Raw genomic sequence first — 25,731 nt, forward strand, 5'->3', positions numbered from 1 at the left:
CTATTTTGGTAACTTATCTGATTACTGTATATAATATGGTGTCTGGCTGTGCATCCTGTATTCAGGTAAAGCTTCCACTAAGCCTGTTGGATATTTCTGGAATAAAAACTGCTGCAAGGTAAATTTTGTGATAATATATGTTCATGGATCAGCATTATTCTGACATGGCAATTTATTTTCTAGAAAGATTTTATTATGTATAATAATACACAGCATTGGGGTGGATAATACAGAGATCAATGGCATGTGCAGACAACATGCCATTGAATATATATTATTGTTGTTAAAAATATATTTTAGTGTTGTTAAAAATCACTTCATCCCTGATCCTGTATATTATGCAAGTGAGATCAATAAGCCTAAAGAGGATGGAGAAAGGGCAAAGAATCAATCCCAGAAATTTAGGAATTACTGAATAAAATCATACCAGTGGTCCATATACTTCATTACCCTATCTCCAATAATGATCAGTAACAGATGTTTTAGAAGAACATATAAGGAATGGCAATTACTGAGTAATCTAATTTGTATCGAGCTAATCTAGTAATCTAACATTTTTCTTTTATTCCAGGAAGTTACTTGAATGGTTATAATCTGAAAAAATGAGTGTTGTTTTTACCTTAAATAAATAGTAACAACTGGTGTTCACTTCAATCGTGTTAATTAGTGCTAACAGTAATTAATAGGGGTGCACCGATAGAGGTTTTTGGGGCCGATACCAATAGCCAGTATTTAAGGAGGCATATCAGCTGATACCAATCCAATTTTTGATACAGATGCCTCCAGCTGGTAAGTCCGGTATGGTGGAAGGGGAGGGGGGAGAGAAGGGGTGTGGGGGGGCAGATCAGCGCCGCCCCACAGTGAGGGAGGGGACAGGGACGGGTGCTGCCTAGGCGGATGGGATCGGAGCTGCGGCTTGTGTGGGGGGGAGGCAGCTCCCACCGCTGCTTGCACCCCAGGAGGGCATGGTGGGGCATATGCCCCCTGGAGTTGCTCAGGGTGGGCGGGCTGCAGCTGGGGCAACATGGGGCTCTTCTCTGCAGGGGCTGGGCTTGGAGCGGGCGCTGGCAGTGCTTGGAGGATGCTGCATCTACCCCAAATTTCACCGTTGCTCCGCTCCCAGTGCCACTGCCAGCTGCCTGGCACAGGTCCAGCTCAATGCCCTGCCTCTGCCCATGCACTGGAAAGAGCTGGGGCTACTCTAGTCGGCTGGCAGCAGTGGTGCTGGGAGCAGAGAGGCGGTGAAATTTGGGGTGGATGCAGCATTCTCCCAGTGCCATCGGCACCTGCTCTGAGCCCAGCCCCTGCTGAGAAGAGCCCTGTGCAGCCCCTGCTGCAGCCCGCCCTGCCCTGCACATGCCCCCCCCATGTCCTCCTGGTGTGCAAGCAGCGGGGGGAGCCGCCTCCCCCCCAACAAGCCCCCTCCTGCCCTGCCTGGGCAGTGCCTGCCTCTACCCCTGCTACCTCCTTCATTGCAGGGAGTGTTGATCTTCCCGCCCATGCTCCTTCCCTCCCCCCTGCCCTTCCACCACACCACATATAGCAGCTGGAGGCAGCTCTCCATACTGCTGGCTCTGCTCCTTGCTGCCTGAGTGCTGCGCTGCGGCTGTGCGCAGCACAGGCATTTCTTGTCCAAATTATTGGCCCCATCAGGCTGATATCCAGTACAGCCAGTTTTCTTTATATTGGTACCTATCCAATATCAGACCGATGTATCGGTGCACCTCTAGTAATTAATATATTTTGTAATTTGAACATTTCTTCCTAAGGAATTGATCATCTTTCATTCATAATTGACTTAAATTGGATCCAGACTGGTCATGTTGAGATAAAAGATTCAGTGTTGCATGCTATTTCTGTTGTTTCCTTTACAGTACAAGAGTAAGGGGGAAATTCCATTAACTTCATATTTCAAAATTGGCTGAGCTGCCTTGTGGAATGACTTTCTTACAGATTTTCAATGTGTTACCTGATTTGTATGTATCAGGATTCAGATGAAGGGCACTTATTACATATTGAATCTTGTGGGTTATTTTTAGTTGGTTCAAAAAAAAACAAAGTCAGAAACATGTAACGTTCATATAAAATGTATTTTCCTCTCCCCTGTAGGAAGAACGCGTTGTCAATCATATGGCGGCAAAGATCATTGAAAATGTTTGTACCACTGTCTCCTATCATGCACAGGGATTTATTACAGCAGAAATTGGACCAGTGTTATGGTACCTTTTTACACATTCTACTGTAGATTCTCTGAAGATAACTGCTATTTCGGTAAGAAGCTTTCTCTCAAAACTAAATACTTTGGATAATTTGAAAAGCTTTTGAGTATTCTGTGCACATACTGGATTTTCATGCACACAGCATGCTTCCAATTAAGACACTTCCTTTTTGCAAGTCAGAATGTAGAATAAAAGTTTTTTCTAGAGTCATTGTCAACTCTGTAACATAGAGTAAGTGCTCTTGGAAACATAGGAGATCCATGAAGTGTGCTGCCTGAAGAGACAACCTGGGTGAGGCAAAAGGAACTTCTTAGTATAACAAGACAGCAACAAGGCTAGGCCCTGGCCCTTGCAAGGGCAGTAGCAAGACTGCTACTTCTTTACTGTAAATAGTTTATTATAAAAATTTCTGTAGTAGAGGGTTGTTTCTACACCATAAGCCTCATCAAGATACTACAGGCTGCATGCAGCACCCTCAGCCAGCTCAGTTGCTGCTTTAAGCACAGCTACAGTGCTCATCTGGTAGCTGCTGCAAATTCCTTAGCAGCTATGAATGGATTAACATGGGACTCTTCCTTTCTGCTTGCTGGGGCCACAGAGGAGTGACAGCCATCTTGGCAGCCATTAGAGCAGTGTCTGCATGCTTCTATTCCTCCTTCTATTCCAGGAAGGAAAAATCATCTTCTTACCTAAGGCAAACACCCTGATTTTGGAGGGCTGATTTTGGGGAGGTAAGGAGGGAGGGCAATGTACATGTGGTATGCAAGTAAATATGGATATTGTAATTTCTTTTTAATATTCTGTTAATATTTGATTGCATTTGATATATGTAATGCATGTAAAAATTTAAGTTTTCTATAATTGTAAGGTAAGCATTCAGCAGTCTAATACAAAAGCTCTGTTACCCGGCATCCCCTGAGAATGGGGGGTGCCAGTTAATCAAATATGCTGGTTAATCAAATGTGCACCATCTGGTGCACTCCCCGGCATCAGTATTAGTTTTGTTGAATGTAGCTCTTGAAGTATCTTTTTGTATAGGCAAGCATGCTGACTTTTCCTATACAAAGACGGCTGTAGTCTGAGTCTGGAAGGACAGAATTTTTTTCTTCAGTGGACAAGAAATCTTGACTTGTTCCACTAACATCAACTTCCATTATAAACTATAATTGCTCTGAATTGAGGTTATCAAGTGTATGGCATATGGACCAGATCCAGCCCACAGAGCTCTGTAAGTTGTCCTACAGGGCTTAGAGATGAACCAGGAATTTTGGTGCAAGGCAGGTAGGAGCAGGGTCCTCCGCTGAAATCTGGTGTATAGAACCCCATTGGGAAAGGCTTGACGGTCACAGGAGGCCAGCAACAGCTGCATTAACTCCTGTGGCCACAGCTACCATCACCATTCATTCCATTACTACCACCATGTCCAGATCTGGCCCACAAGAAACCACCTGGACTGGATCCCACAGTGGGGCCATGTAAATTTCACACTCCTTTTTTCTAAATGAAACGTGACAAATATTGCTAACTTTTGAACATTTTGCTCTGATCTGGAAAAAGCTTCAAAATTACTTGACTTTCATTTCTCTGCTAACCTGAGTATTCTCTGTCACTGTAACCAAGAAGTTGCTCTTTACATATATTCTACATTTCATAAAGAACCAAAGATCACGTGAATTTGCAAATGTAGAGGGAACTTAGGAACAGCGGTACGAATTTATATTCGTTATGTCAATATTTGTTATGGTCCATAAAATTATGAGCAAAAGGGCATGTTTGGAGGTGTTGTGAGCCATGGTGGGGTTGCAGTGGATTGATGAAGGCCTTGCTACACAGCTACTACCCTTTTGGGTTAGTTCAGTGGTTCTCAACCTATTTGCCGTAGTGGGCCACACTTGCAGCTCTGTGTGTTATGTGAGTTGCACCCCACAGCTGAGGGAGCCCACAACTACCAGGGCTAGGGCCTGCAGTCCCCTGCCTTCCCCCTCAGCAGTGCTTGAGCCCCAGCTACTGCCTGCAGGAGGCGGCAGTTGCTGCAGCTGTAGTGGAGCACAGAGCCTGGCTCCCCACTCCCCCCTATGGGTGGCATGGCTGGATTGGAGCCCACGGGAGTGGGGAAGGGGAAGGAGGGTGGATGTCAGTTGCCCACTGTGAGTTTAGGGCTCCCTGCCCTGCTGCTCTACCCCTGGGGCCTCCATGGCCCAGCAGGTGGGACCCAGTGCCAGCAGGCAGAGAAGCTTGGTGCTGCCACCAGGAACAGTTCATTAGAGCGGTTTGTTAGACCATGGTGAGGTGCCCCCTGCCCTGCTGCTGCCAGGTGATGGCAGCAAACCTTCCCGCCGTGAAGGCCCCCAGGAGGAGGGCAGCTGGGTGGGGAGCCCTGAGCCCTCAGCAAGGAGCCTGCATCTGCTCCCACCTTGCACACAAATCTGAGAGGCACAGGCTCTCCTCCCCCATGCCTCCCTCCCCAGGAGTGTGTGCAGTGGTGTCGCAGAGCACTTAGGTGCCCTGCTCCTTTGAAGAGTGGAAACTGCTAGGGAAGGAGCCCTAGCAGTGAGTGGGAGCCCCAGCTGCTGGTTACCAGGTGACCGGAAGGGGCAGGGCCTGGCTCACATATAAACCCCAGGGCTGAGGCCAGGATGGTAGTTCCCTGCCAGCAGCCAAGGGAGAAGGAGCTCTCCCAGAACAAGCAAAGGGGAGAGGCCTGACTGCAGGTATAGCCTCTGATACTGGTGAGGGATGGGGCACCCCTGGTGTGGCTTGAATAAGGTTATAGCCAGGCAGCTGGAATTTATGTTATAGCCCAGGGGCTTGTGTTTTGTTTACTGTTTAAGACCGGTAGGGGATGGATGAGGCCTCATAGGGGCCCCACGTCAGTGTGGGGACCCCAGCGCCAGAGAGGGCACAGCATTTGGGGGTGCACTGACCCCGGTGCTGGAGAGGGTGCAGCATTTGGGATGCACTGACCCCGGTGCTGGAGAGGGCACAGCATTTGAGGTACACTGACCCCGGTGCCAGAGGGGGCGCAGCATTTGGGGTGCACTGACCCCGGTGCCAGAGGGGGCGCAGCATTTGGGGTGCACTGACCCCGGTGCCAGAGGGGGAGCAGCATTTGGGGTGCACTGACCCTGGCACCAGAGGAGTTGCAGCATTTTGCAGGGCGTTGGAAAGCCCAGGCACCAGAGGGACTCAGCATTTTGCAGGGCGTTGGAAAGCCCAGGTGCTAGAGGGGGCGCGGCGCTTTGTAGGGCTGTGGAAAGCCCAGGCATCAGAGAAGGCGCAGCATTTTGCAGGGCTGTGGAAAGCCCAGGCGCCAGAGAAGGCGCAGCATTTTGCAGGGCTGTGGAAAGCCCAGGCGACGGAGGAGGCGCAGCATTTTGCAGGGCTGTGGAAAGCCCAGGTGACGGAGGAGGCGCAGCATTTTGCAGGGCTGTGGAAAGCTCAGGTGCAAGAGAGGGTGCAGCACTTTGCAGGGCTGTGGAAAGCTCAGGTGCCAGTGAGGCGCAGAGCGAGACAGGGCTGCAGAGAGCCCAGGCGCCAGTGAAGGCGCGGTGCGAGACGGGCTGCAGAGGGCCCGAGCGCCAGTGAAGGTGCAATGCGAGACAGGGCTGCGAAGAGCCCGAGGAGGACCAGGGGGCCAAATTGTAACAAGGCCCAGACTGAACAACATCAGTTCCATCTGCGAGGCTTGGGGCATGGTAAAGGGGTGGTTGGAGCCATGCATAGCCCATAAGGCTAGGGTGCCCCGAAACACCCACTGTAAACGGGGTCCGGGAGCCCAAAGGGTTAGAGAGAATACAGCAAACCATGTCCAAGAGGATGTAAAGGCAGCCTCCCTACTATATAGTTATCATCAAAGACGTGGTGGGCGAGAATTGAGGGTGCCCATTGGGCCAACTTGGCATGGTGAGGGGGCCTTGGGAAGATTACAGCCATCCTGCAGGACCCTGTGCCATGACAAGTGGCATGGAGCCAGCCTCCCCACTACCTCCTGGATGAGTCACCCGTGGCTCTGTCGTGCTCCCTGGCCAGGCCCATTTTTCTCCCTGACTAATGGACCATGGGTGGCGATCTTTACTGTTTTTTTCAACAGGATGTCACACAGGCCTCAGCAGCATGCTTATTGTGCCACATATGGTCTGTGGGTTGAAAACCACTGGGTTAAACTACCATGTCTTTTTTGACATTATAGTTCTTTTTATTGTGTCTTAATTGTCACTATGTTTTATTCTTCTCAATGTATCTAGTCCTCTTTGTGTCATATGACTATTTGAACAGACTCATTGAGGAGGCTTTTTTAACACTTTTATACCCTATTCTGTCTTTATACCCTTCCTTTTATGGGCCCTCCTTTGTCTTATTTAAACATCTCTTGAAGGATTTCTTTCCAACTGAGACATATGTTTGCACGTGAAAATTTATTTCTGTTGAGAAAGACATGTGGTGTTTTGACCTGTGGACCATAGGCAGTATGGATAACATACCAAAAGCAGGGTTTCACTTTAAGGATACTATGAATGTGCCATTATTTTTTTTTTTAAATCAGTAATATAAAAATGCATTAGGAAGTCTCTGTCATCAATGTCTGGCATCTAGAAAATAATGTTTTTCTCAGTCCTGTCTATCACAAGGTTGCAAACAGAAGATGTGTTTCAAAATTTTTTGTTTACTTTGGGTCCATCCTGCCTCAGGTAAATACCACAAATATTGCCTGTAAAGAAACAGAATCTTTTATCATATTTCTAGAGTCAGAAAAAGAATTCTTTAAAATGTCAGTGTCAAAATGATTTACGCTTACAAGCTCAGCACTGAAAAATGCTTATCTTCACAATAAGGGGAACGATAACGTCCTCAAAAGCCACAAAATATTGATAATTTTTTTTAAATGTCCTTTCTATGGCAAGTGTAGCAGTCAATTATAGACCAGTGCAGGGGTTGGCAACTTACCAGGCTGGATCTGGCCCACACATCCATTTGATCTGGCCCTCAGACATATGGCTTCAGCAGCTGGATTGACCCAGTTTGGTGAGAGGCAGGTGGGTGCACAAGTGCTAGGACCCAGCCACTGCCACTGTGAGGATAAGCACTGGCTGCAAACACTCTCCCTGTGCTGCCATGGGGAAAAGTGGCATTGGCCAGTACTTTCCTTTTGTTTCCACTGGGAAAAGTGGTGGCAGCAGCTGGGTCCTAGCACCCACATATCCACCTGCCTCTCACCCAAACTGGGTCAGTCTAGCCTGCAGCCTAAAAAGGTTGCTAGGCCCTGGATTAATCCACTTAAATGCAGATTCACTTAGTAAAGCTCAACTGTATCATCTTATCCAATATTTTTGACATAGTGAACTCCGCATAGTCTGTTTTAAAGGAGAGCTAGCTACAGAAAGCATATTTTAAATAGTAGGTAGTAGTAGTTGGCAGGGTTACATAGTCTAGAGCCATTTATATGCTTTGAGCTTCAGGTTTAAACCAGTTTCTGATCACTTAAACTGGTTTATGTGTAACTTCTGTCCCTAGCTGAGAGGACAAGGAAGTGGAAACATGAATAATTTAATAAGTTCAAGAAAATGTTCATCTAATTGTCTTTTAGTAACTCACATTCAGTTTAAGCAGCCTGTGCCATATTTTTAAGGACTGTGGTCATGTTTCAGTTTTCCTGCCCTGGAATTATTATTATTTTGTTTTAAAGGCAACACCAGGTTCACAGTACCTGAAAAAGAGTTTTTAGATGCTTTTTTTTATTTACTGTATAATGTCAGCAAGCCTTAACCCCTTATCTTTTTCTCAAGCAAGTTACTTTCATGACTGTCCCAGATTTTTAATAATAATCTTCCTCTTTCTGGACTGAATAGGACTGCTGAAGCAAAATCATTCTTGCAAATTTTCCCTTTATTAAACTAAGTCTCTGAAGCTTAGCTGAGCGCTTCTATGTACTTTAGATTCAGAAATTATAAAGGCATAAGGTGCTTCAAGCAAGATAAAGCCTATTTTTTGCAGTGTCAATCAGCAGGTGCTATCCAGTATGAAATCTAAAATTTATCACTGCTTTTCTTTTAAAAGTGAAAGTCTGCCAAGTTTACAAGAACATTCTAAAAAGCAGTATTTACACAGATTTGGTCTAGCCTTCAGTAATATGTTTAGAAGTCCTCAGGGGAACCGTTTCTTTAATTTAATTGGATAGGGATTTTGTATCAATACAAAGTCATGTTTAGTCCAACCAGCTGCTCCTGAATCTTAATAATGCTTATGAGACCAATTGAGTTTGTCTGTGTTAAGCTCACTATGGAGAGAATTCTAATTTATTTGAATGTTCTGGTTGTGATGCAACTCCCTCGAGAGTATTTTCTTCCAGTTAAGATGTACCTTTTTCTCTCTTGTCCTTGTGGCTATTTTTCTTTAAACCTACCAAACCCTTATTTTAAATATACAGAAAACTTATATAGGTCTTTCAAGTACTAAATATATGCTACATACAATTGAGTAATGTAAAACTAAGTCCTTTATTATTCTTTTTATGTTCTTTCTTGTCAATACTTTTAAATATATAGTTATATCACTTCCTCTTATTTTCAGGCTTGAGTCTCTAAGTTTAAATCTACTGAAAATTTCTCAGTTGTATCTTCATTCCCCAATGAAAGTGCCGACACTGATTTCTTCTCCTCACGATGACAAAAGAGCTATTCAAACCTCCTTTCCAAGGTTCATAGTAACTGGAAACAGTTATTCAGGTTGTGTAAGAAGAGGTATGCAAATTGATGGACATGATGCGTCCTTCTTTAACTAAATGACTGGCTATGTTAGTTTTGACTATGTGAATGAAGGTAAAATTTGGAGCAAGTGCAGTTGCTATGGCAAACACTGACTTCATTCCTCCAATTTATGAGAAAACGGATAGAATAAATGAACATTCTTCTTCTGGCTTTGAGTATTTTACATGCATCTAGTGCCAGTGTCTTTTAGTGGTCACTAAAACTCAGGACAAGATAAGGTAACAGGGTTCAAAACCTATACCAAAGAAGCTGGCAGGAAAAGTTATTCACCTGCTAATCTTCAATTTAGAATAGGCAGTTGTCGGCTCTCCTTTCTTATTACGACCATCTTAGTTTACATAATCTGTCTGACTTCCCTGATCAGGTTCCAAAAGGCTCCATAAGGGAATTAAAATCTATAATGGCAAAAGGTTAAAGTCATTTTGCAGACCATTTTAGAACCACAATCAATGCTTCAGATACCACAGTGAGGTCAGCGGCAAGAGCTGTAATGATCTGTCGAACATCATGGCTACAGTCTTCTGGGATTCACAGAGAAGCCCAGAATAGCAAAGAAGATCCTCCTGCTGAAGGGAATGAACTTTTCAACATTGAAACTGATGAAGCACCACATTCATTAAAGGGCTTTAGAACACTTGCACTATTCAGCTTAGAAGAAAACAGTCAAGACTTTGTTCAGGAAATCTGCTGTTGCTGCTTATTTTAATAATCTTTGTTTCTCTCCTCTGGACTTTCATTTGTCCATATTCTTCTTGAAGTAGGTGCCCAAAAGTGGGCACCATACTCCAGGTAAAACCTCACTAGTGCAAAATAGAGCAGAAGAAACAAGCAAGCAAGCCTTTTATTAATAAAGCCCAGTATGCCATTGGGTGTTCTGCAACAGCTGTTCTTTGTAGGAACTACGTGCAATTTTGCTTCCTACCCTCAACTGTGACTGAACCAAGTGAAAGTCTCAAGTTTTTGTGTGATCATCCAGGATATTCAGAATTTTCATCTCAATCAAATGATATATTTCTCTTTTTTACCCATTCCATGTTTGAACCAAGGAGAAATTAGGATCCATATCCTTAAAACCGTATCATTTTATATGGAAAGAACAAAATAATTTAGAGTCTCCAGAATTATTTGTTGCAAGGAACAAGCTATATTGTTTCAGAGGTGGTCTAAGTGAATTTCAGATTGGGACAATGATTGCTATCAACTGGTTAGATTGGATCCCCCTGGATAAAGTAGAGCTCCTTTTGTCAGAGAAAAAGTAATGTCAAAATCTATAATGGCAGAAGGTTAACTTATTTTGCAGGCCATTTTGTAACCACAATCAATTCTTGAGATATCACCACAAGGTCAGTGGCAAAAGCTGTAATGATGTGCCAAACATCATGGCTACAATGTTCTGGGATTCACAGAGAAATCCAGAATAGTATAGAAGATCTTCCTATTGAGGGGAATTAATTTTTCAACATTAAGACTGACAAAGCACTACATTTATTACAGGGTTTTAGGACACTTGCCCCTCAGCTCAGAAGGAAACACTTCTTTTAGAAGTGTTGCAAGTGCTGACATTTGTAAAGTAATTACCTGGAAACCAGTCCATATGTTAACTGAATACTGGCCTTTAATAGAGACATGTAGATTTGAAGCCTAGTTTTTTATAGTTGTGTTACAATCCTTTTTTAAATATAAGCTCCAGTATAAGCAGCAATCTCCTGTACATCATCTTACTGCTTGAGAGTCACCAGAAATGAAATACATATACACAAGCACACACAGTTCTCAGTAACTGCAGTTCTCCTTTTGTGTTTTCTATATGTATTCTACAACAAAGCCTTCTACTTACTGTGCAGTCTGATGTTACCTAGATAAGGGCTGTCCAACTGGTGGTCCGTGGGCCACATGCAGCCTGTAAGGGATTAATACACAGCCTCTGGCCTGTCACCCAGCCACTGCTCCCCCTTTCACTCAGGCAGCAGCTGCAGCCAAGGTTTCTAGGCTCTCCCTCCTTCCCCTAATGTTTTAGGTGGGGTTGGGGAGCCTGCAGCTTCAGAGGAGTCTACAGAAAGGTAGCTGGCATGGGGGTGTTGCCCATATGCGGTGCAGTGGTTGGAGGGAGGGGGCCTGCGCACGTGTGGTTCTGTAGTTGGGGAGGCTGCCTGTGTATGCAGTGTAGCACGGGGGGGGGGGGGGGGGAACCACATGCATGGAGCAGTGGTGTGGGGGTAGGGGGTTGTCCATGTCCAGTGGTAGTAGGGGATAAGGCATGGGGGCCTGTAGCTCACATTAGTGTGGCCCCCATTGGCGTGGTCCATGTGGCATTTAACCACTTTGCAGTTAGACAGCCCTGACTTAAATTCTGTATCGATGAAAAAACTGAAGGATATATGGGCCCTCTCCATTCTTTATACCTGCAGGATGCAGGGCAAGAAGTAGAAGCATACCAGGAAATAGCAAGAACTTGCAGGCGCAAAATCAGGAAGATAAAGATAAAGAATGAGCTGTACTAAGATAAAGAATGAGCTGTATGTGGTAAAGGGGATTAAGGACAACAAGAAGAGGTTCTGTAAGCATTTGGTCACAAGAGGAACCAGGGAACCTGTGGGTCCTGTGTTAAGCCAGGGAGAAATCCTAACAGAAAATTCAAAAAAGCAGACCTACTCAACACCTACTTTGCCTCAGTATTCACAAAAAAGTTAAGCTGCAGCCAAACACCTAATAAGGAGTATTGGGATAAGGAAAAGGACAAGCTGGAGGAGGAGATAACAGAAGAGATGGTCAGAGAGCGTTTGTTGGGTCTGAATGAATTCAAGTTAGCAGGGCCAAATGAACTTCATCTCAGAGTACTGAAGAAACTGGCACAGAAGAATTTAGTGTCCTGGACAATGATTTTCATGAAGTTGTGAGAGATGGGCCAAGTACCAGTGGACTGGAAAAGGGCCAATGTAGTGCCCCTCTTTAAAAAAGGCAAAAAGAAGGACAAGGGAAACTACAGAGTGGTTTGCCTCACCTCAATACCTGGTAACTTACTGGAGGATATCCTAAGAAAAGCCATTTGCAAGCATTTGGAGGAAGAAAGGCCGATCACAAGCAGCCAGCATGGATTTATGAAAAACAAGTAATGTCAAACAAAGTTGATCTCCTTCTGTGACAAAGTGGCTATGTGGGTGGATGAAGGGAATGCTGTGGATATAGTGTATCTGGACTGCAGCAAGGCTTTTGACAGGGTCCCACATGACATTCTCATAAACAAATTGGAAGAATGTGGGCTGGACAAATCTATGGTAAGGTGGATAGATGACTGGTTCAATAGCCACAAAGGGTAATTATTAATGGGTACATATCAGAATAGCAGGAGGTTTTGAGTGGAGTGCCTCAGGGGTCTGTCCTGGGCCCAGTGCTGTTCAACGTATTTATTAAAGATTTGGGTGCAAGCATATAAAGCTTCTTGAACAAGTTTGCAGGTGACATTAAACTCAGAAAGATTGTGAGCACGTTGGAGGGTACAAACACAATTCAGAAGGATCTCAACAGATTGGAAAACTGCGCTATAGAGCTAACAGGATGAAGTTCAGTGTGGACAAATGCAAGGTGCTTCACTGTGGGAAGTATAATCAAAAATGCAAACATAAAATGGGTGACACTTGGCTAGATGGCAGCACTATGCAAAAGGACTTGGAAGTCTTGGTAAATTATAGATAGACTCAATATGAGTCTGCAGTGTGCAGCTGCACAAAAGGCAAATGCAGTTTTGGGATGCATCAATGGAAGTATTGGGTCTAAGATGTGGGAGGTGATAGTGCCTATAGTCAGCACAGGTTAGGCCTCATCTAGAATACTGTATGCAGTATGGCTCCATATTTTAAAAAAGATGTTGAGAAGTTGGAGAGGGTCTAGAGGTGAGCAACAAAGATGATAAAGAGCTTGGAAAGCAAGTCATAAAAGGAGAAACTGAAGGAGCTAGGTATGTTCAGTTTACAGAAAAGGCGCTTAAGAGGAGATATGATAGCAGTCTTCAAATACTTGAAGGGTTGCCATAAAGAAGAGGGAAAGCACTTCTCTCTTGCTGCAGAGAGGATGTGGAACAATGGCTTCCATTGCAGCAAAGTAAGTTTAGGTTGGATATCTGGAAAAACTTCTTCAGTAGTGAAGTAGTCTGCCTCAGGAACTTGTGGACACTTGCTCACTGGAGATGTTGAGGAAGTTGTTGGACAGCCACTGGTCAGGGATGATTTAGGTATAACTATGTCTATGTTCTACTATGGGTATTTCCAATGCTTCTGGGCTTTGCTGGTTCCCCCCCACCCCCAATGTATCAGGGTGTTTTTAAGCCTCGCTCAGACACACTGGTCCCCTCAAGGCTGCGGACTTTGACTGGGGTGTGCCAGTGCTCCTGCTGGGACCAAAGCCAGTTCCTGGCTAGAGGGTCTTGCACCTCCACTCAGGGTCTGACCGATTGTCATACTTGTCATCAGGAAGAATTTACCCCATGGTCAGATTGGTATGGATTGTGCAGGTTTTTGCCTCCTTGTGTAGTGGGTGGCATGGCCCTATATTCGGGATCTCCTGCGCATATACTGACAACCTTTCATAGAAGCAGGACATTGGCTGCCATGGTTGCCCTGCTTTACCAATGGCAGGTTAGGCTGTTAGATCTGTGTTGCATCAGGGTTGACAGTAGCCTTATGTATACTTTAGATATTGGTTTCTATAGGTTGATTTGGATTGAGATGATCCTGCCTCAGATGACCCTTCCAGCCCTACTTTTTTATGATTCTTTATATTCAGGGCAGAATTGTAGTCATAGTGGATGTTGATGATCAAAAGTTTCTGGATATTGAGCACATGGTAAGGTTTCCTAAAGAATTCCAGCTCTGCAAAGTTAACTAACTCTTTTTCTTTATAATTTATACAGTAAGTTGTAGTGAGGGGAAAATAAAATTTATCTGTTCTTCTTACCAGATATTCTTCTGTGCCTAAAAACAAATTGGAAGATTTGTTGCTGATTAATTTGATTATTTTATTACTTGTTATTGAAATGTGTATTTTGTTATATAATGGGATTTTATCTCATTGATACAGGCTGCATGTAGAATTACTCGTCACTCACCCAGCGCTTTTCAGAGTGTCATAGAAAAGGTGGGATTAACAGCTGTACTAAACTCATTGGCAACTGGAATATGCAAAGTTCAACAGTACGTTCTGACCATGTTTGCTGCTATGTTGTCATGTGGAATTCATCTGCAGAGACTGATTCAAGAAAAGGTTTGATTTAAACTTTACATTACTGTTTGCTGACACAACCTTTCATTACTGTCAAGTTAATACTGTCTGTTCTAATGGTTCTTGCTTTTCAGAATGTTGATTTCAGTGATGCTCAAATCTCTTAAAATCAGGAAGTGAAGAATTAAGTTAATTCAAACTTGTATTTCTGAAAACCAGGAAATATGCAGTTAATGCCTTTTACAGTAAAACCACTTTAGCAGACACTGTTCAAACTGGATACTAAAGGAGAAAAGATTACCACCTATAGTCTGTAGGGTGAGTATAGGGCCACTGTGTGGTTTTCAAACCATGTTCTTTGGAAGCCTAAGGGTCTGCAATAGGTTATCAGGTGTTCTGCAAAGAGACTGGGGGCAATGAGAAAGTGAGCCGGAAGCAGTATACCATCATTGCAAGGCTGGGTCACCTGGTTCAGTCTTTAGGATAGGGGTAGGGGCTCCACAGCAGAAGTAATATGAAAGGGTTCTGTGACTTCAGGAACTTTGAAAGCCACTTGTCTATTCAGTAGTATATTTAAGTTCGTAAAAATAAAACCCCAAAAAGTGAAATAATGAGGTATAGCACTTAGTATGGCTCTTTTTTTGAATCTCAAGAGGTGAGATTGATATGTAGCTAAGCTGCTGCTACAGGTAAAATTCAATAAATTTAAAAAGCTTTAGCCTGAACATCAACACATGATGGCCCCAAGGAAAAACAAGGAAAAATATACGAGGAAAACTTCTTTGACATGGTATTCTTAGACATTTAAAAGAGAAAATGATGAGTGTGCTGATTGAATCTAATGCTGTACTTGTATTATACTATCCCTATAGGACCTTAGGCAAATTTGTAAATGAAATGTCTTCAGGAAATCATCATTTTATTAACTTGGACAATTTTTTTACAGTGTTACAGACTAAAACTACAGGTTTTGATAAATATTTAATTTAATTTCCAGAATGTCATTAAAAGCTGTTTATTTTGATTATCCAATGATTCCCTGAAAATAGAGTATAAATTGAATGTATGTGTTCATGTTTCAGCAATGAGATTTCATATTTTAAGAAACAAAATGAGTTCACCTCTGCTCTTAGACAGTAGAAAGATTCATATCAGCAAAAAATTGGAGCCCAAATGCAGTTCTTCCTACAACCTTCTGTTGTAAATATATTGTAAACTCACCCTGCATTTATATAAAAAGATTATTAGGCCTATGAAAATTATATAATCCTTATCTTCCACCCATCTCTTTCATCACCAGGAGACCACTTCCTTATTACAGTCATTTCCATTTTCCTGCACATCTTATCAGAATGCACATTATATTACATATGCTAGTTGGCCTGGAGCTTTCCATGGGTTCAAGTAAAATAGCATCACCAGATGACAAACTGCACCACAATGCTGCATTTTCTTTCTGTGCACATTCCTATGAATAAATGATGTATCAGAGAACATTCAAATAAAACACACAACTTCAAACAAGAAAAGCAATTTCAGGGTGACAATTACTAGTAAAATCTCATGTTTGTACATGACTTCTCGCTAAAGGGATCTCCCTTTTTGATGCTGTTGTTTTTAGGAAATTTGTTTATAAATTAAAGTTATGAGGTACAGTAAAATTAATTTTAAAGGAAGCCCAAGATTTCAGTCCTTACTAGTGGTCTATTTAATTTGCAATTTTGTGGATTTCTGGGAAATCGTGAAATCCATGATTGTCTGCAACATCAACTTAAAAAAACCCACAGCTTAATAAAAATAAAATGCAGGCTCCCCAGTAAGAACCAGTGGTCTTTGCTGCCATGGCCTGGCTGCACAGCCCACCCCGGGGGGGGAGGGCGCTGGCTGGCAGGGTGGCATGAAGGGCAGTGGACAAGATAATGGCTGCCTCCTTGTCCATCCTACCCCCACTGGGTCCTCTCTACCAGTGAGCACCAAGGGGTGGGGCCACATGAAGGGCAGTCAGCAGACAAGATAGTGGCTGCCCCCTCATCCCTCCTCCCCTGCTGGAGCCTCTTCACAAAGGGGTGAGGCTAGAGGAACACATCTGGGAAATATTTGCAAAATTTTCTCTTTATGCATGACTGACCTGCAAAAATTGTTTAGTCTCACTGCAATTTAAGTAGGTCATTAGTTATTACTATGCAGATCTGTCTTTATATTTTTGTATAATCCTATCACAGGATCTCAAGATCCTTTTTTAAAACACAATTGAAGCATATTTTACGTGGATGTTGAGGCATGTCCTGAATATTACTGATTATCAAACCTGAGAAGTTTAATGATTTTTTCTGCACAGTCACGCATCAAACCAATGGCAAGACTGAGAACAGAACCCAAATCTCTAATTTAAAAACCTGTTTTTGATTCCTTAGATTATATTAACTAGAAAATGATTTTGTGGCTGATATATAGGCTTGCTAGTCAGTTCTGGCTTCTATTTTGTCTTTACCACATGTTTCCTATGCAGGGATAATACACTTCTGAATCTCAAAAGTATTATAGCTCCAGTATCAGAAATTAGAGTTTAGGATCTTTGGGGCAGGGTTTTGGTTTTCCTTTCTGTTTATGCAGGACCTGCAATAATGAACTACAATACAAATAATAATAATGTATGTATTACTAAAAGCTGCAGCCCATAATCCATACAATTTTCAGTAGTTTCTAAAAGAGCTATACCAGTCTTCATTAAAGAAAGGAAGGAAAAGAGAAATGTACAGTGTCATTCTCCAAAGCCTTTTCTCTTCTGTAAAGCAACTGTATACATAGTTGGAGAGCTAGTGTTATATAGGAGATAATGACAAAGCTGCAACTATTCATTTAATGCAGCTGCAAGCCAGTGTTTTAAAATATACATAAAGGGTAAAAAAAATCATGGTTTAATGTCTTTAGCTGTATAACTGTGTCTGTGGAAAAAATTGCCTAGTTCAAAAATCTTAAGTCACTAGGAAACTTAAGGGATACCCCATATTTTCTCAAACTCTGCCCCTTCAGCTGCCCCAGTTTTTTTCATAAGTGGGGCAGAGAGTTCTGAAATAAAATGCTTGAGCAAGAAGAAAGGTGCACATAAATTACAAGATCTTTCAAACACTGAAGGAAAGAAGGATGTTTGAGAGGTAATCTAATGTGATACAGATCTTCAAAGAACTAGAATATGGGAAAGTAATTTTTCCTCCAAAGATACAGCCTCTGTGTGAGCCTTCAGTTTATGAGACTAAAATGCTCACAAGATGCTTTTAAAAATTAGAGTGGAAGAAAAATTGTGGCAAAATGCAGTAATGGAGGAAGACATTGCTAATCACCTTAATGTAGCTGCCTGTTTTCACCTAAGGCCAAGTGAAGAACCACCATAGACCTTGATGAAAGTGGTTGGAGCTCTTTTGGATGTAAGAATTTTTTGACTGAGACGCTGGTAGGTAAAATTATTCTGAAACTACCTACAGGCCTGAGGAAAAAAATTGTTCAAGATCTTTCCTGACTGTGGTCTGTCATTGTTTACCACAGAGCTAGTTGTGGTTTCCACTGTGTGGCTGCAGTCTCAGCAGGAGGCAATTCTGAAAACAAATAAACAAATTTATGGCAATTTGAAAATTGCCTGGAGTGGCATAGCCCTGAATGAGCTTCTCCTGCTGTAGCTGCTATATTTGGACCCATAAATTGGCCCAGTGTGCTTTTAAATGCCTCTTACTGAGTGGACTCCAGCATTTTCGTGAAATTGCTTCTGTAGATCCTTCCTGAAGCAACTGTAAGTCATACCTCATGTGCCATTACATTATTTAGAGCACTAAACCCATTTCATGTGCATGTTCAACAGTCACAGCATTTAAGAATTCATCCCATATATAATAAATACATTTAGAAAAATGTTGTAGAACATGTTATATTAATTTGAGCTGCTAGGGTGTTTGTGCTTGTTCTTTCTTTACGCAGATAACAGTAACATGGGATCTAAGCAAAAGGAGCATGTATTACAATAGCTGTCTTCTCCATTATCGTCTTCTCAAATTTTTGCTACCAGATATAATTTAACACACTCACTGGATTTGGTTTTATAAGTTTCTTTTAATGTTTTTTATATGTTTTAAGAGTAATTATTGACATTGTACTGGTAGTCTTCATTTGATCATTAGATCAACAAAATGCAGAATGTGAAACCATGTGGGTAGTAGTAGTTTATTTACAACTTTCACTAAAATAATACACTAAAATTAACAATAAAATTAGGTAATGTGCTTATTGACAAAAGCATACAATAATATTATACATTCTACCAGTTTAAACTAAATTAAAACAAAACATAATCTATGCTGATACAATGAAAACATAAACTGTAGCAATATACTATAATACAGTAAAATAATAGAATCAGGGGGATTTTATTTAATTTTGGCCCTTATTCTTTGTGCAACTAATGCAAATATACTTAGGGAGTATACATTGTTTAAGGAGCCAAATTTGTTTATTTTTCTTCATTAGCCCAGTATTTAAAATTTCCCATTAAAGGAGGGATCCTCTTCCCTCTTATTTCCTCAAAAAATGAGCAAGACCACAAAAAAGTAATCTAGATTGCCTATCTCTTTCTTCTTGCATGAACATATCTTTGTCTAACGACATCAGCTCATAATGGCTTCAGCTCTCATGCGAGTAAATCACAGCCTAGTAATGGCCTCTCATTGTTTGTACTTTTGTGCTTCACATAGGTAGATTTCTAAGATAAAAGAGTGCTCTTTTATCAAAACAGGGAAGTTTAAGAAAATCTCACTATCTGCATATCTGTCTACATGCTGACATCTTTAATTCTTACATTTATATCTTGCTTTAAAAATGGGGGAAATATTGAGTAAGTCTCCCAGGCCATTTGTCTGGAGGACACTATAAATGTTATGTAAGTATCCAAATAAAGGCATATTTGGAATAAGAGAGGATTCTAAAATGTACTTCTTGGAGTATCTGGTAGGAGTACATGCTGTAATTTTTATTCAGTAGTTTAGAGTTATTAACTGAGCTATAATGCTTACAGTAAATAACTCTATAACAGATCACACGAGCCCTGCGTCATAAATTTATTAGCGATAAAAGCCTCCTTAAAATGTAATAAGATTTTTTTTTCTATTTGTGAATGAACTATGGCCTCATCACCCCATATTTCCGGTCTATACAGTAAAATGGACTCTACCATAAATCTCTAGACTTTTACTGCTGCCAGTATCACTCTTCTATCATTCTTACTGTGAAAAAGATAAAATTCCACCCATTTGTTTTGTTTTAATACATATGTTGTCATATCCGAAGAATGTCATAATGGTATTTTCAGAACCAAATGCTGCCATCAGAAGTTCATTTGTTAGGAAGCAAAAATGCTTATGGCAGTGAATCAGATATGGAAGAACCAAGAACAAAAAAGTACAAAAGGAGGCCATGACAATAAACATCTTGACAATAAAAAATCAACAAAATGGGGTCACCTTTTGGAGGTGCATTGACTTAACAACAGGACAACCCTTGAATTGTCCAGGATTCAGTTCAAGACGAGGAAAGAGACCAGAACTGGCAATCTATAGTACTCAAGCCTGTTCCTTACAGTATGAAAGTTCCCCTTCTCCTGCACACTCCTTCCTGACATTGATTCTGAATCTTCTCTTTTCAGAAGAAAGATCAGATGCTACATATGAATCTTAGAGCCCTTCACCTGTGTGTCTAGTTTCTTGAATCTGGGCAGGAGATTTTTTTCAATCTACAATTGTTAAGTTTTTGTTGGAACTTTAAAAGTCATCCAGCAGTGAAAGTATTTTATGACATAGTTTATTCTCTATTTTTCATTATTTTGCTTGCACCATTTTTATTTTAACTATCACCTTTCTTTATTATGGGCTTATCCTTTTCTTGAGTGAAGGTTAACCTAGCAAGTTCCTGTCCAATTCACTCTTTGGCAGCAATGTTGAAGTGGTCAATAGAATGATGGTGTTAAGGGAAGTAATCTTGGTCTTTCTATAGGTTTTACTTTCTTTCTATAGGTTTTACTTTTCATTCCATCCAGGAAGAGCACACACCAACTGCTGCAGCTTCCTTAGCCTGGCGAAGGGTTTTTGAACCTGAAAGCTTGCTTAATAACTATTCTCCAACCATTTAGGTTGGTCTAATAAAAGATATCAAATTCACCCGAGGAACCTTGTCTGCCTTGGTCGTTCTATATAAATCGAGAGTTGAGTTCTCCTTACCACTCTTTGCATGGTCTGTTAGCATCATGTGCCTAAAATATTATTAAACCAGGCAGGTGTGAACAGAGCATGAATGCTTAAGGGAAAAAGGGATTTATTTCCTAAGTCTGGGGTCCCTGCTATGTGGAGTTAGAATCCTTACTGTCCTAGTTGTGCTACATATAGGATGTGGTCCAGCCCATAATTATCTTAACTTTTCTTAGCTGTCAGTTTTCCTGTTCACCTGATAATTAGCAGATAAATTAGTAAGTTTGATAATAATGTAAGGAAAAATAACTATAAATTTTTGTACCATAACTTTTAAAATGTGTTAAAATATCTTATGTCTTAAGAAGAAACTTGTACATGTCTTTGTATTTTAAATTTTCCATTCTGTCCACCCAGTAGAAAATGTCTTTCAATCTTGATGCTTGGAAGGTTGTACATACCAGTTGGGCCATAGAACATTCTGTCTGAGCAAAACTACTTTATCAAATAGGATTATCAGATAACATTGGTAAAATGATTATACTAAGATGGAACCCAAGTACAAATACAAATAGCATGATTTAAAATATTTGTGTATTTATAGACAATATTAATTGTTTCATTTTTAAAGAACAATATTTGTGTTTGTGTTTTATTCTCACCTAGGACTTTGTTACTACAGTTATTCGTTTATTTGAAAGTCCTTCAACTTTCATTCGAGCAAAAGCTTTTCTGGTCCTGTTGCAAGTTTTAATGAACAATAGAGAAATGTTACTGCTCGGATGCCAAGCAAGGTAAGATGATACTGATTAATATAATTGAACGTACGGTGCACATTTCTAAAATTAGCTTTAAGAACTCTCAATAAGTAGTGTAGGCTATATGTATAATTGTTTGTGGAGAAGCTGATTTTTCTCTTTAAAATTAATCCAAACCTATAAAAGTTGACCCCTGTAATGACCACTATATTTAGCAAAAAGTTTGTTTGCCCTAATGCTTTGTCCATCTACAACAGAAAGCATCCTTTAATGGACCTTTGATCTTATTTACTCCTTATCCATTTGTAATAACTTGTGCCACCAGCTGGCACTAGCAAGGATCAGGCTCTGTGTTAGGCAAAGCAACTTCAGCTAGTGTCTGACTTAGAATGCAAATTGGGATACTGCTTCTCACTCCTTGCCCCATCCTAGAGTCAGGTGCAATCTGTGGGCTCTTAAATATAGTACCACTATTGGAAGAGAATGCTTCCGAGTTTCTGTTGTTTTGATGAGACTCTACACAATAGCGGTGAAGTCCTGTTACTTTTGGGCACCAAAGGTATGTCTGAGAGAATGGACAAATGTACCTTGGATTGGTTTCAAAAGGGAAGGGGGAGCTGCTGCATGGGAGTGCACAGTACCTCCTAGAGGATGTAGCTACATGTACACTTTACTGCAGAATAGATTAATTAGCTCTGCAGAAAAGGATCACAGTCTACGCCTGAGCTGGGAACAGTACCGTCTTACGGCAGAGTAATTAACTATACTTGTAGATGTGGACTGTGGGCATACATTACACCCAGTCAGCCCAGCCTAGCCAGCCAGGGGCCTGCTCCATTCTGGCTCAAATTGCTGCTATCCTGGGTGAATGTGTAGATGCTGCGCCCAGGAGCAGTTTACTCCAACTCAAACTGTTCCAGAGTTTATTGCGTCACATTAATTGCATGTGTAGGTGCACCCACAGTGTAGCAGACATGGCTAGGTACAGACATTCAAAAATCCCAAGGTAGAATCAATCTAAGTTGCATGGTTTTCTGTAAACGGCATAGTTTAGACTGGTAACAAACAGAATGCATATCTGCCCTTTGGTGGAGGGGGACAAATCTTAGACCAGGTTCTGCCATTTTTAAATTAGTCTATGTATGCAGAACTTCTGTTCTGTTACACTTATCAACTGGTTATGTGTCTTTTCTGTTATGGGTATAGACCAGTTTCCAAACAATTAGACCAGTAAAAGTGAAATATCTGTACCTGGCTTATGTGTGCAAAATGGAACTCTTCTAGGATCAGGTTGTGGACTGCATGTCTTAGCTTTGAGGCAGTGTAGAAAGGGTAGAGGGTGCAGAACAACCAGAGGGCAGGACTTATGACATTGATTCTAGTAGATTTCTTTTGCATAAAACTTGCCACACATGAGTATATTACATATATGCTACAGGAGAAGGTAGGTTCTGAGGCAGTTGGCAGCGGTATCAGCTGAACCCAGTAAAGCAGAGCTTGTAGGTTCAAAGCTTTGGCATTTACAGTATAGGTTATCAGTGAGTGGGCTTTGAAGCCAATCAGCATAGACATTGCAGAAATGACTCTGATGTGTAGGAACTTGGATTGTTTCAGAAGAGTGGATGCTCTTGGAAAACGAAGAGAGGAGAGAGAATTCTTCCAACACTTTCTTGTTAGTTTTATCAATTTTAACCAGTTCTCTATCTTTTTCTTGGACTGAAATGTGAGTGATGATAAAACCTGGTATTCAAGGCGATTCAGATGAGTAGACCACTTAAAAGCAGTGATCATCTGTTTTAAATGCATTTGATATTTCATGCAAGTAGCATCTCCCGATTGTGATGAGATACCTGCTTTGACCAGAGGAAATCCTGTGTATCCTCAGACTCTTTTTAGTATGTAATTTGCAAATGTAGTTTTTTGAGGGGTGAGGTAAATAAGGGGAAGTCTGATTTTTTTTTTTTACCTGAGAGAAATAAAAGAATCTGATTATAAAATATCTGATGCCATTTGCATTATGAAGAAAGATAAAACATGCTGTAAAACCCACAAGGAAGCAAAAACTGTCTGAGGCTGGGGCAGGAGAAAGTATATAAGGATGGAGTGTGAGAGCTGTTGGAATCTGTCATATGCTCCCTCAAATAAAGAAAATCTACTTTGAATTACAGTTTATAGCAGTCATAACTTCGTGTCTTATATCCCTGTCAAAGGAGAGTTAGGACACAAACACTGAGTTCAGGAACTTTAGCCAATGATAGACTGGTTTCTTGAGGTCAAAGGAACAGGATTGTTGCACGAAGGGCTCAGACCTTTGAGAGGATATTCTGGGGAGAGGGATCTGCATAGTTTGCAGGGGTACTTCTTAGCTCTGTACTGCCCCTGGCTCCCCTCGTAGTCCTTAATTACTTGAGTACACTGCTTTTGTGATGGTCCCACATTTTGCTGAATTTGAAGAACAAGAATTGGACTAAAGGGTTTTTTGGTTTATTTTTTTCCTTTTAAAATAGTTTTTATCACACAACTGCCTTGATAGTCTTTCTGTTAGTTTAAATATGATCTGTTATCACTTATGACTCATTTTTAATGACTTAATGATGACTGCATGCTTGCTTAGGGTAGCTAATAACCCCCACCCCCAACCAAATAACAGAATCCTGACAAAAATCCTCTATTTGTGAATACTATTTGTTTATCAAGGCATATTACTGTATTTTGTGAAGGATAAACCTGGGACAATTTTGGTCACTAGATTAATTTTGCCAGTTATTCTTTAGGCTTTTGATTTTTTTAAATTTTAAATACTACCCACTGAGCCACCTCTCTGAGAAAAATGGTGGGATAAGTTACTGTGCATTGCGAATATTCATTTTGTTCTAATACTGTTACCTAATACTCAAAACAAAACAGATAATGGTCAGTCTCCAATATAAGCCATCAGGATTAACAATAGCTATGTCTTCTAGCAGCAGTAAAGATTTTATTGCACTAACCCACTGTTTTTCTTCACCTATTATGATTTCTTTACACATAATAGAGGTTCTTTTAATGAACAGTGTATCCCCTGACATGATAGTTGATTTAAACTGAAACATTTCTCTGAGGCTTAGATTGTAAGGTGGGCACAGTGGGATGAGAGAGAGAAGAAATGGACCATTATATGTGGAGGCTGTTACTTTTGTAATACTCTGGACTCTGATAGCATTTTATTTGACCCAGCAAAATTAATGGATGTTCTTTGAAGTGTATCAGTGATCATTCATCAGTGTATTTCAGGTAGTCAAGGTACCTCCTAAATTTGTGGATGAACCGTTTGGTTACTTTAGTGCCAGAGGTACAGTGAGCAAGAAATTAGCTGAGTGGCTATTTTTAAAAAATAAATTTGATTTTTTTCAAAATCTGGCAGTCAATATCAAGGGACTGTTTGGGGTGAATAGTTGAGGTAGAAAATACAACAGTGAGAGTAATAACAACTCCAAGGCAATACTGTACCCATCTCTATGGATTCATGATATAAATACTGCTCAGCTTGAGTTGGGACAGAATTTTTATTTTAGGTAAGTTATCAAGATTAATAACAGCAGAGCTATTTGTGAGTTCTTTAGCAAACTGACCAAATGTGTAATCCAGCATTTGCATATACAAAGTATATGCTATATAGTTAAATTAATTCCCCAAAAGAGCTTGATTTCTAAATGACTATTTCAAAATTAATCATATGAGAACTGGATAGATCAGGCACTTGATAATGGAGGCATCTGACCCCATGGTCAAATGGGGCAGTCCCCAAATACGTGGCAATTTGTACTGAAGCCTGTCTCACAGACTTTTTTTAAGTGCTTTGAGATCTGCAAATAGAAAGCATTTATAGATAGTGTTGTTGTAGGTTACTGGTTATAGTCTGGACCCAGGTTAAGATTGAGCAAAAGTCTGTCCGGCCAGTTTTGAACTTAATTGAACTCAGTCCCAATGTCAATGTATTCATGTTCAGCCTAGCAGGGAGACTCTAAGAATTGAATGAGCTTGGAACTTTAACTATCCTCTCACTTTATAATTGATCTTTTTAATGCTGAGACACTTGGCACTACTCTTGGCAGGGGGCCTAGTGATTTCAGTGATTTGCTATGGCTCCACCAGTCTGAATTTGAGTCTTGTTCAGGACTGAAGCTGAAGTCCACCCCAACTTGACCTAACTCTAAATGGGTGCCTCATCCTTTGGGCTGGGTGGTCAGACTGAGCATTCTCACTCAGCTGCTTCTATCTCTTGTGGCTATGGGCTTTGGGAGTTAACATACCTTATCTGTGGTAGCCAGATACTCAGACAAAGCATGGTTAGCCATCCAAGGAAGTCTAACAATGCCACCTTTCAGAAGCACCATGTTTGTCTAAATGAATACAAAAATATATCCCTTGTAAGGTTATTGCTATTTCATGCTTGATGGGTCACAGAAGTCTTTCAAAGTTTTGTTGTTCAACAGAATTACTCTGTTTCATCCTCATGGCACTAAAGTACCCTGGTACAGAGAATCATATTACACAATAATATAGTCTTGTG

The 25,731-nt window shown here is 41.1% G+C and overlaps 1 protein-coding gene across 4 annotated transcripts in view; it reads left to right on the forward strand.

Moving 5' to 3' along the window:
- ULK4 (unc-51 like kinase 4) overlaps nucleotides 1–25,731 on the forward strand; it is a 468,513-nt gene that overhangs the window by 118,383 nt on the left and 324,399 nt on the right. For all 4 annotated transcript variants that reach the window (XM_059728765.1, XM_019483511.2, XM_019483510.2 and 1 more), the window contains exons 20-22: nucleotides 2,110–2,271; nucleotides 14,057–14,239; nucleotides 21,088–21,215. In XM_059728765.1, the coding sequence (XP_059584748.1) occupies nucleotides 2,110–2,271; nucleotides 14,057–14,239; nucleotides 21,088–21,215 (473 nt within the window). The remainder of the gene's footprint in view (nucleotides 1–2,109; nucleotides 2,272–14,056; nucleotides 14,240–21,087; nucleotides 21,216–25,731) is intronic.

Source organism: Alligator mississippiensis, chromosome 5 (assembly GCF_030867095.1).
Source record: "Alligator mississippiensis isolate rAllMis1 chromosome 5, rAllMis1, whole genome shotgun sequence".
NCBI classification, from domain to species: domain Eukaryota; kingdom Metazoa; phylum Chordata; order Crocodylia; family Alligatoridae; genus Alligator; species Alligator mississippiensis.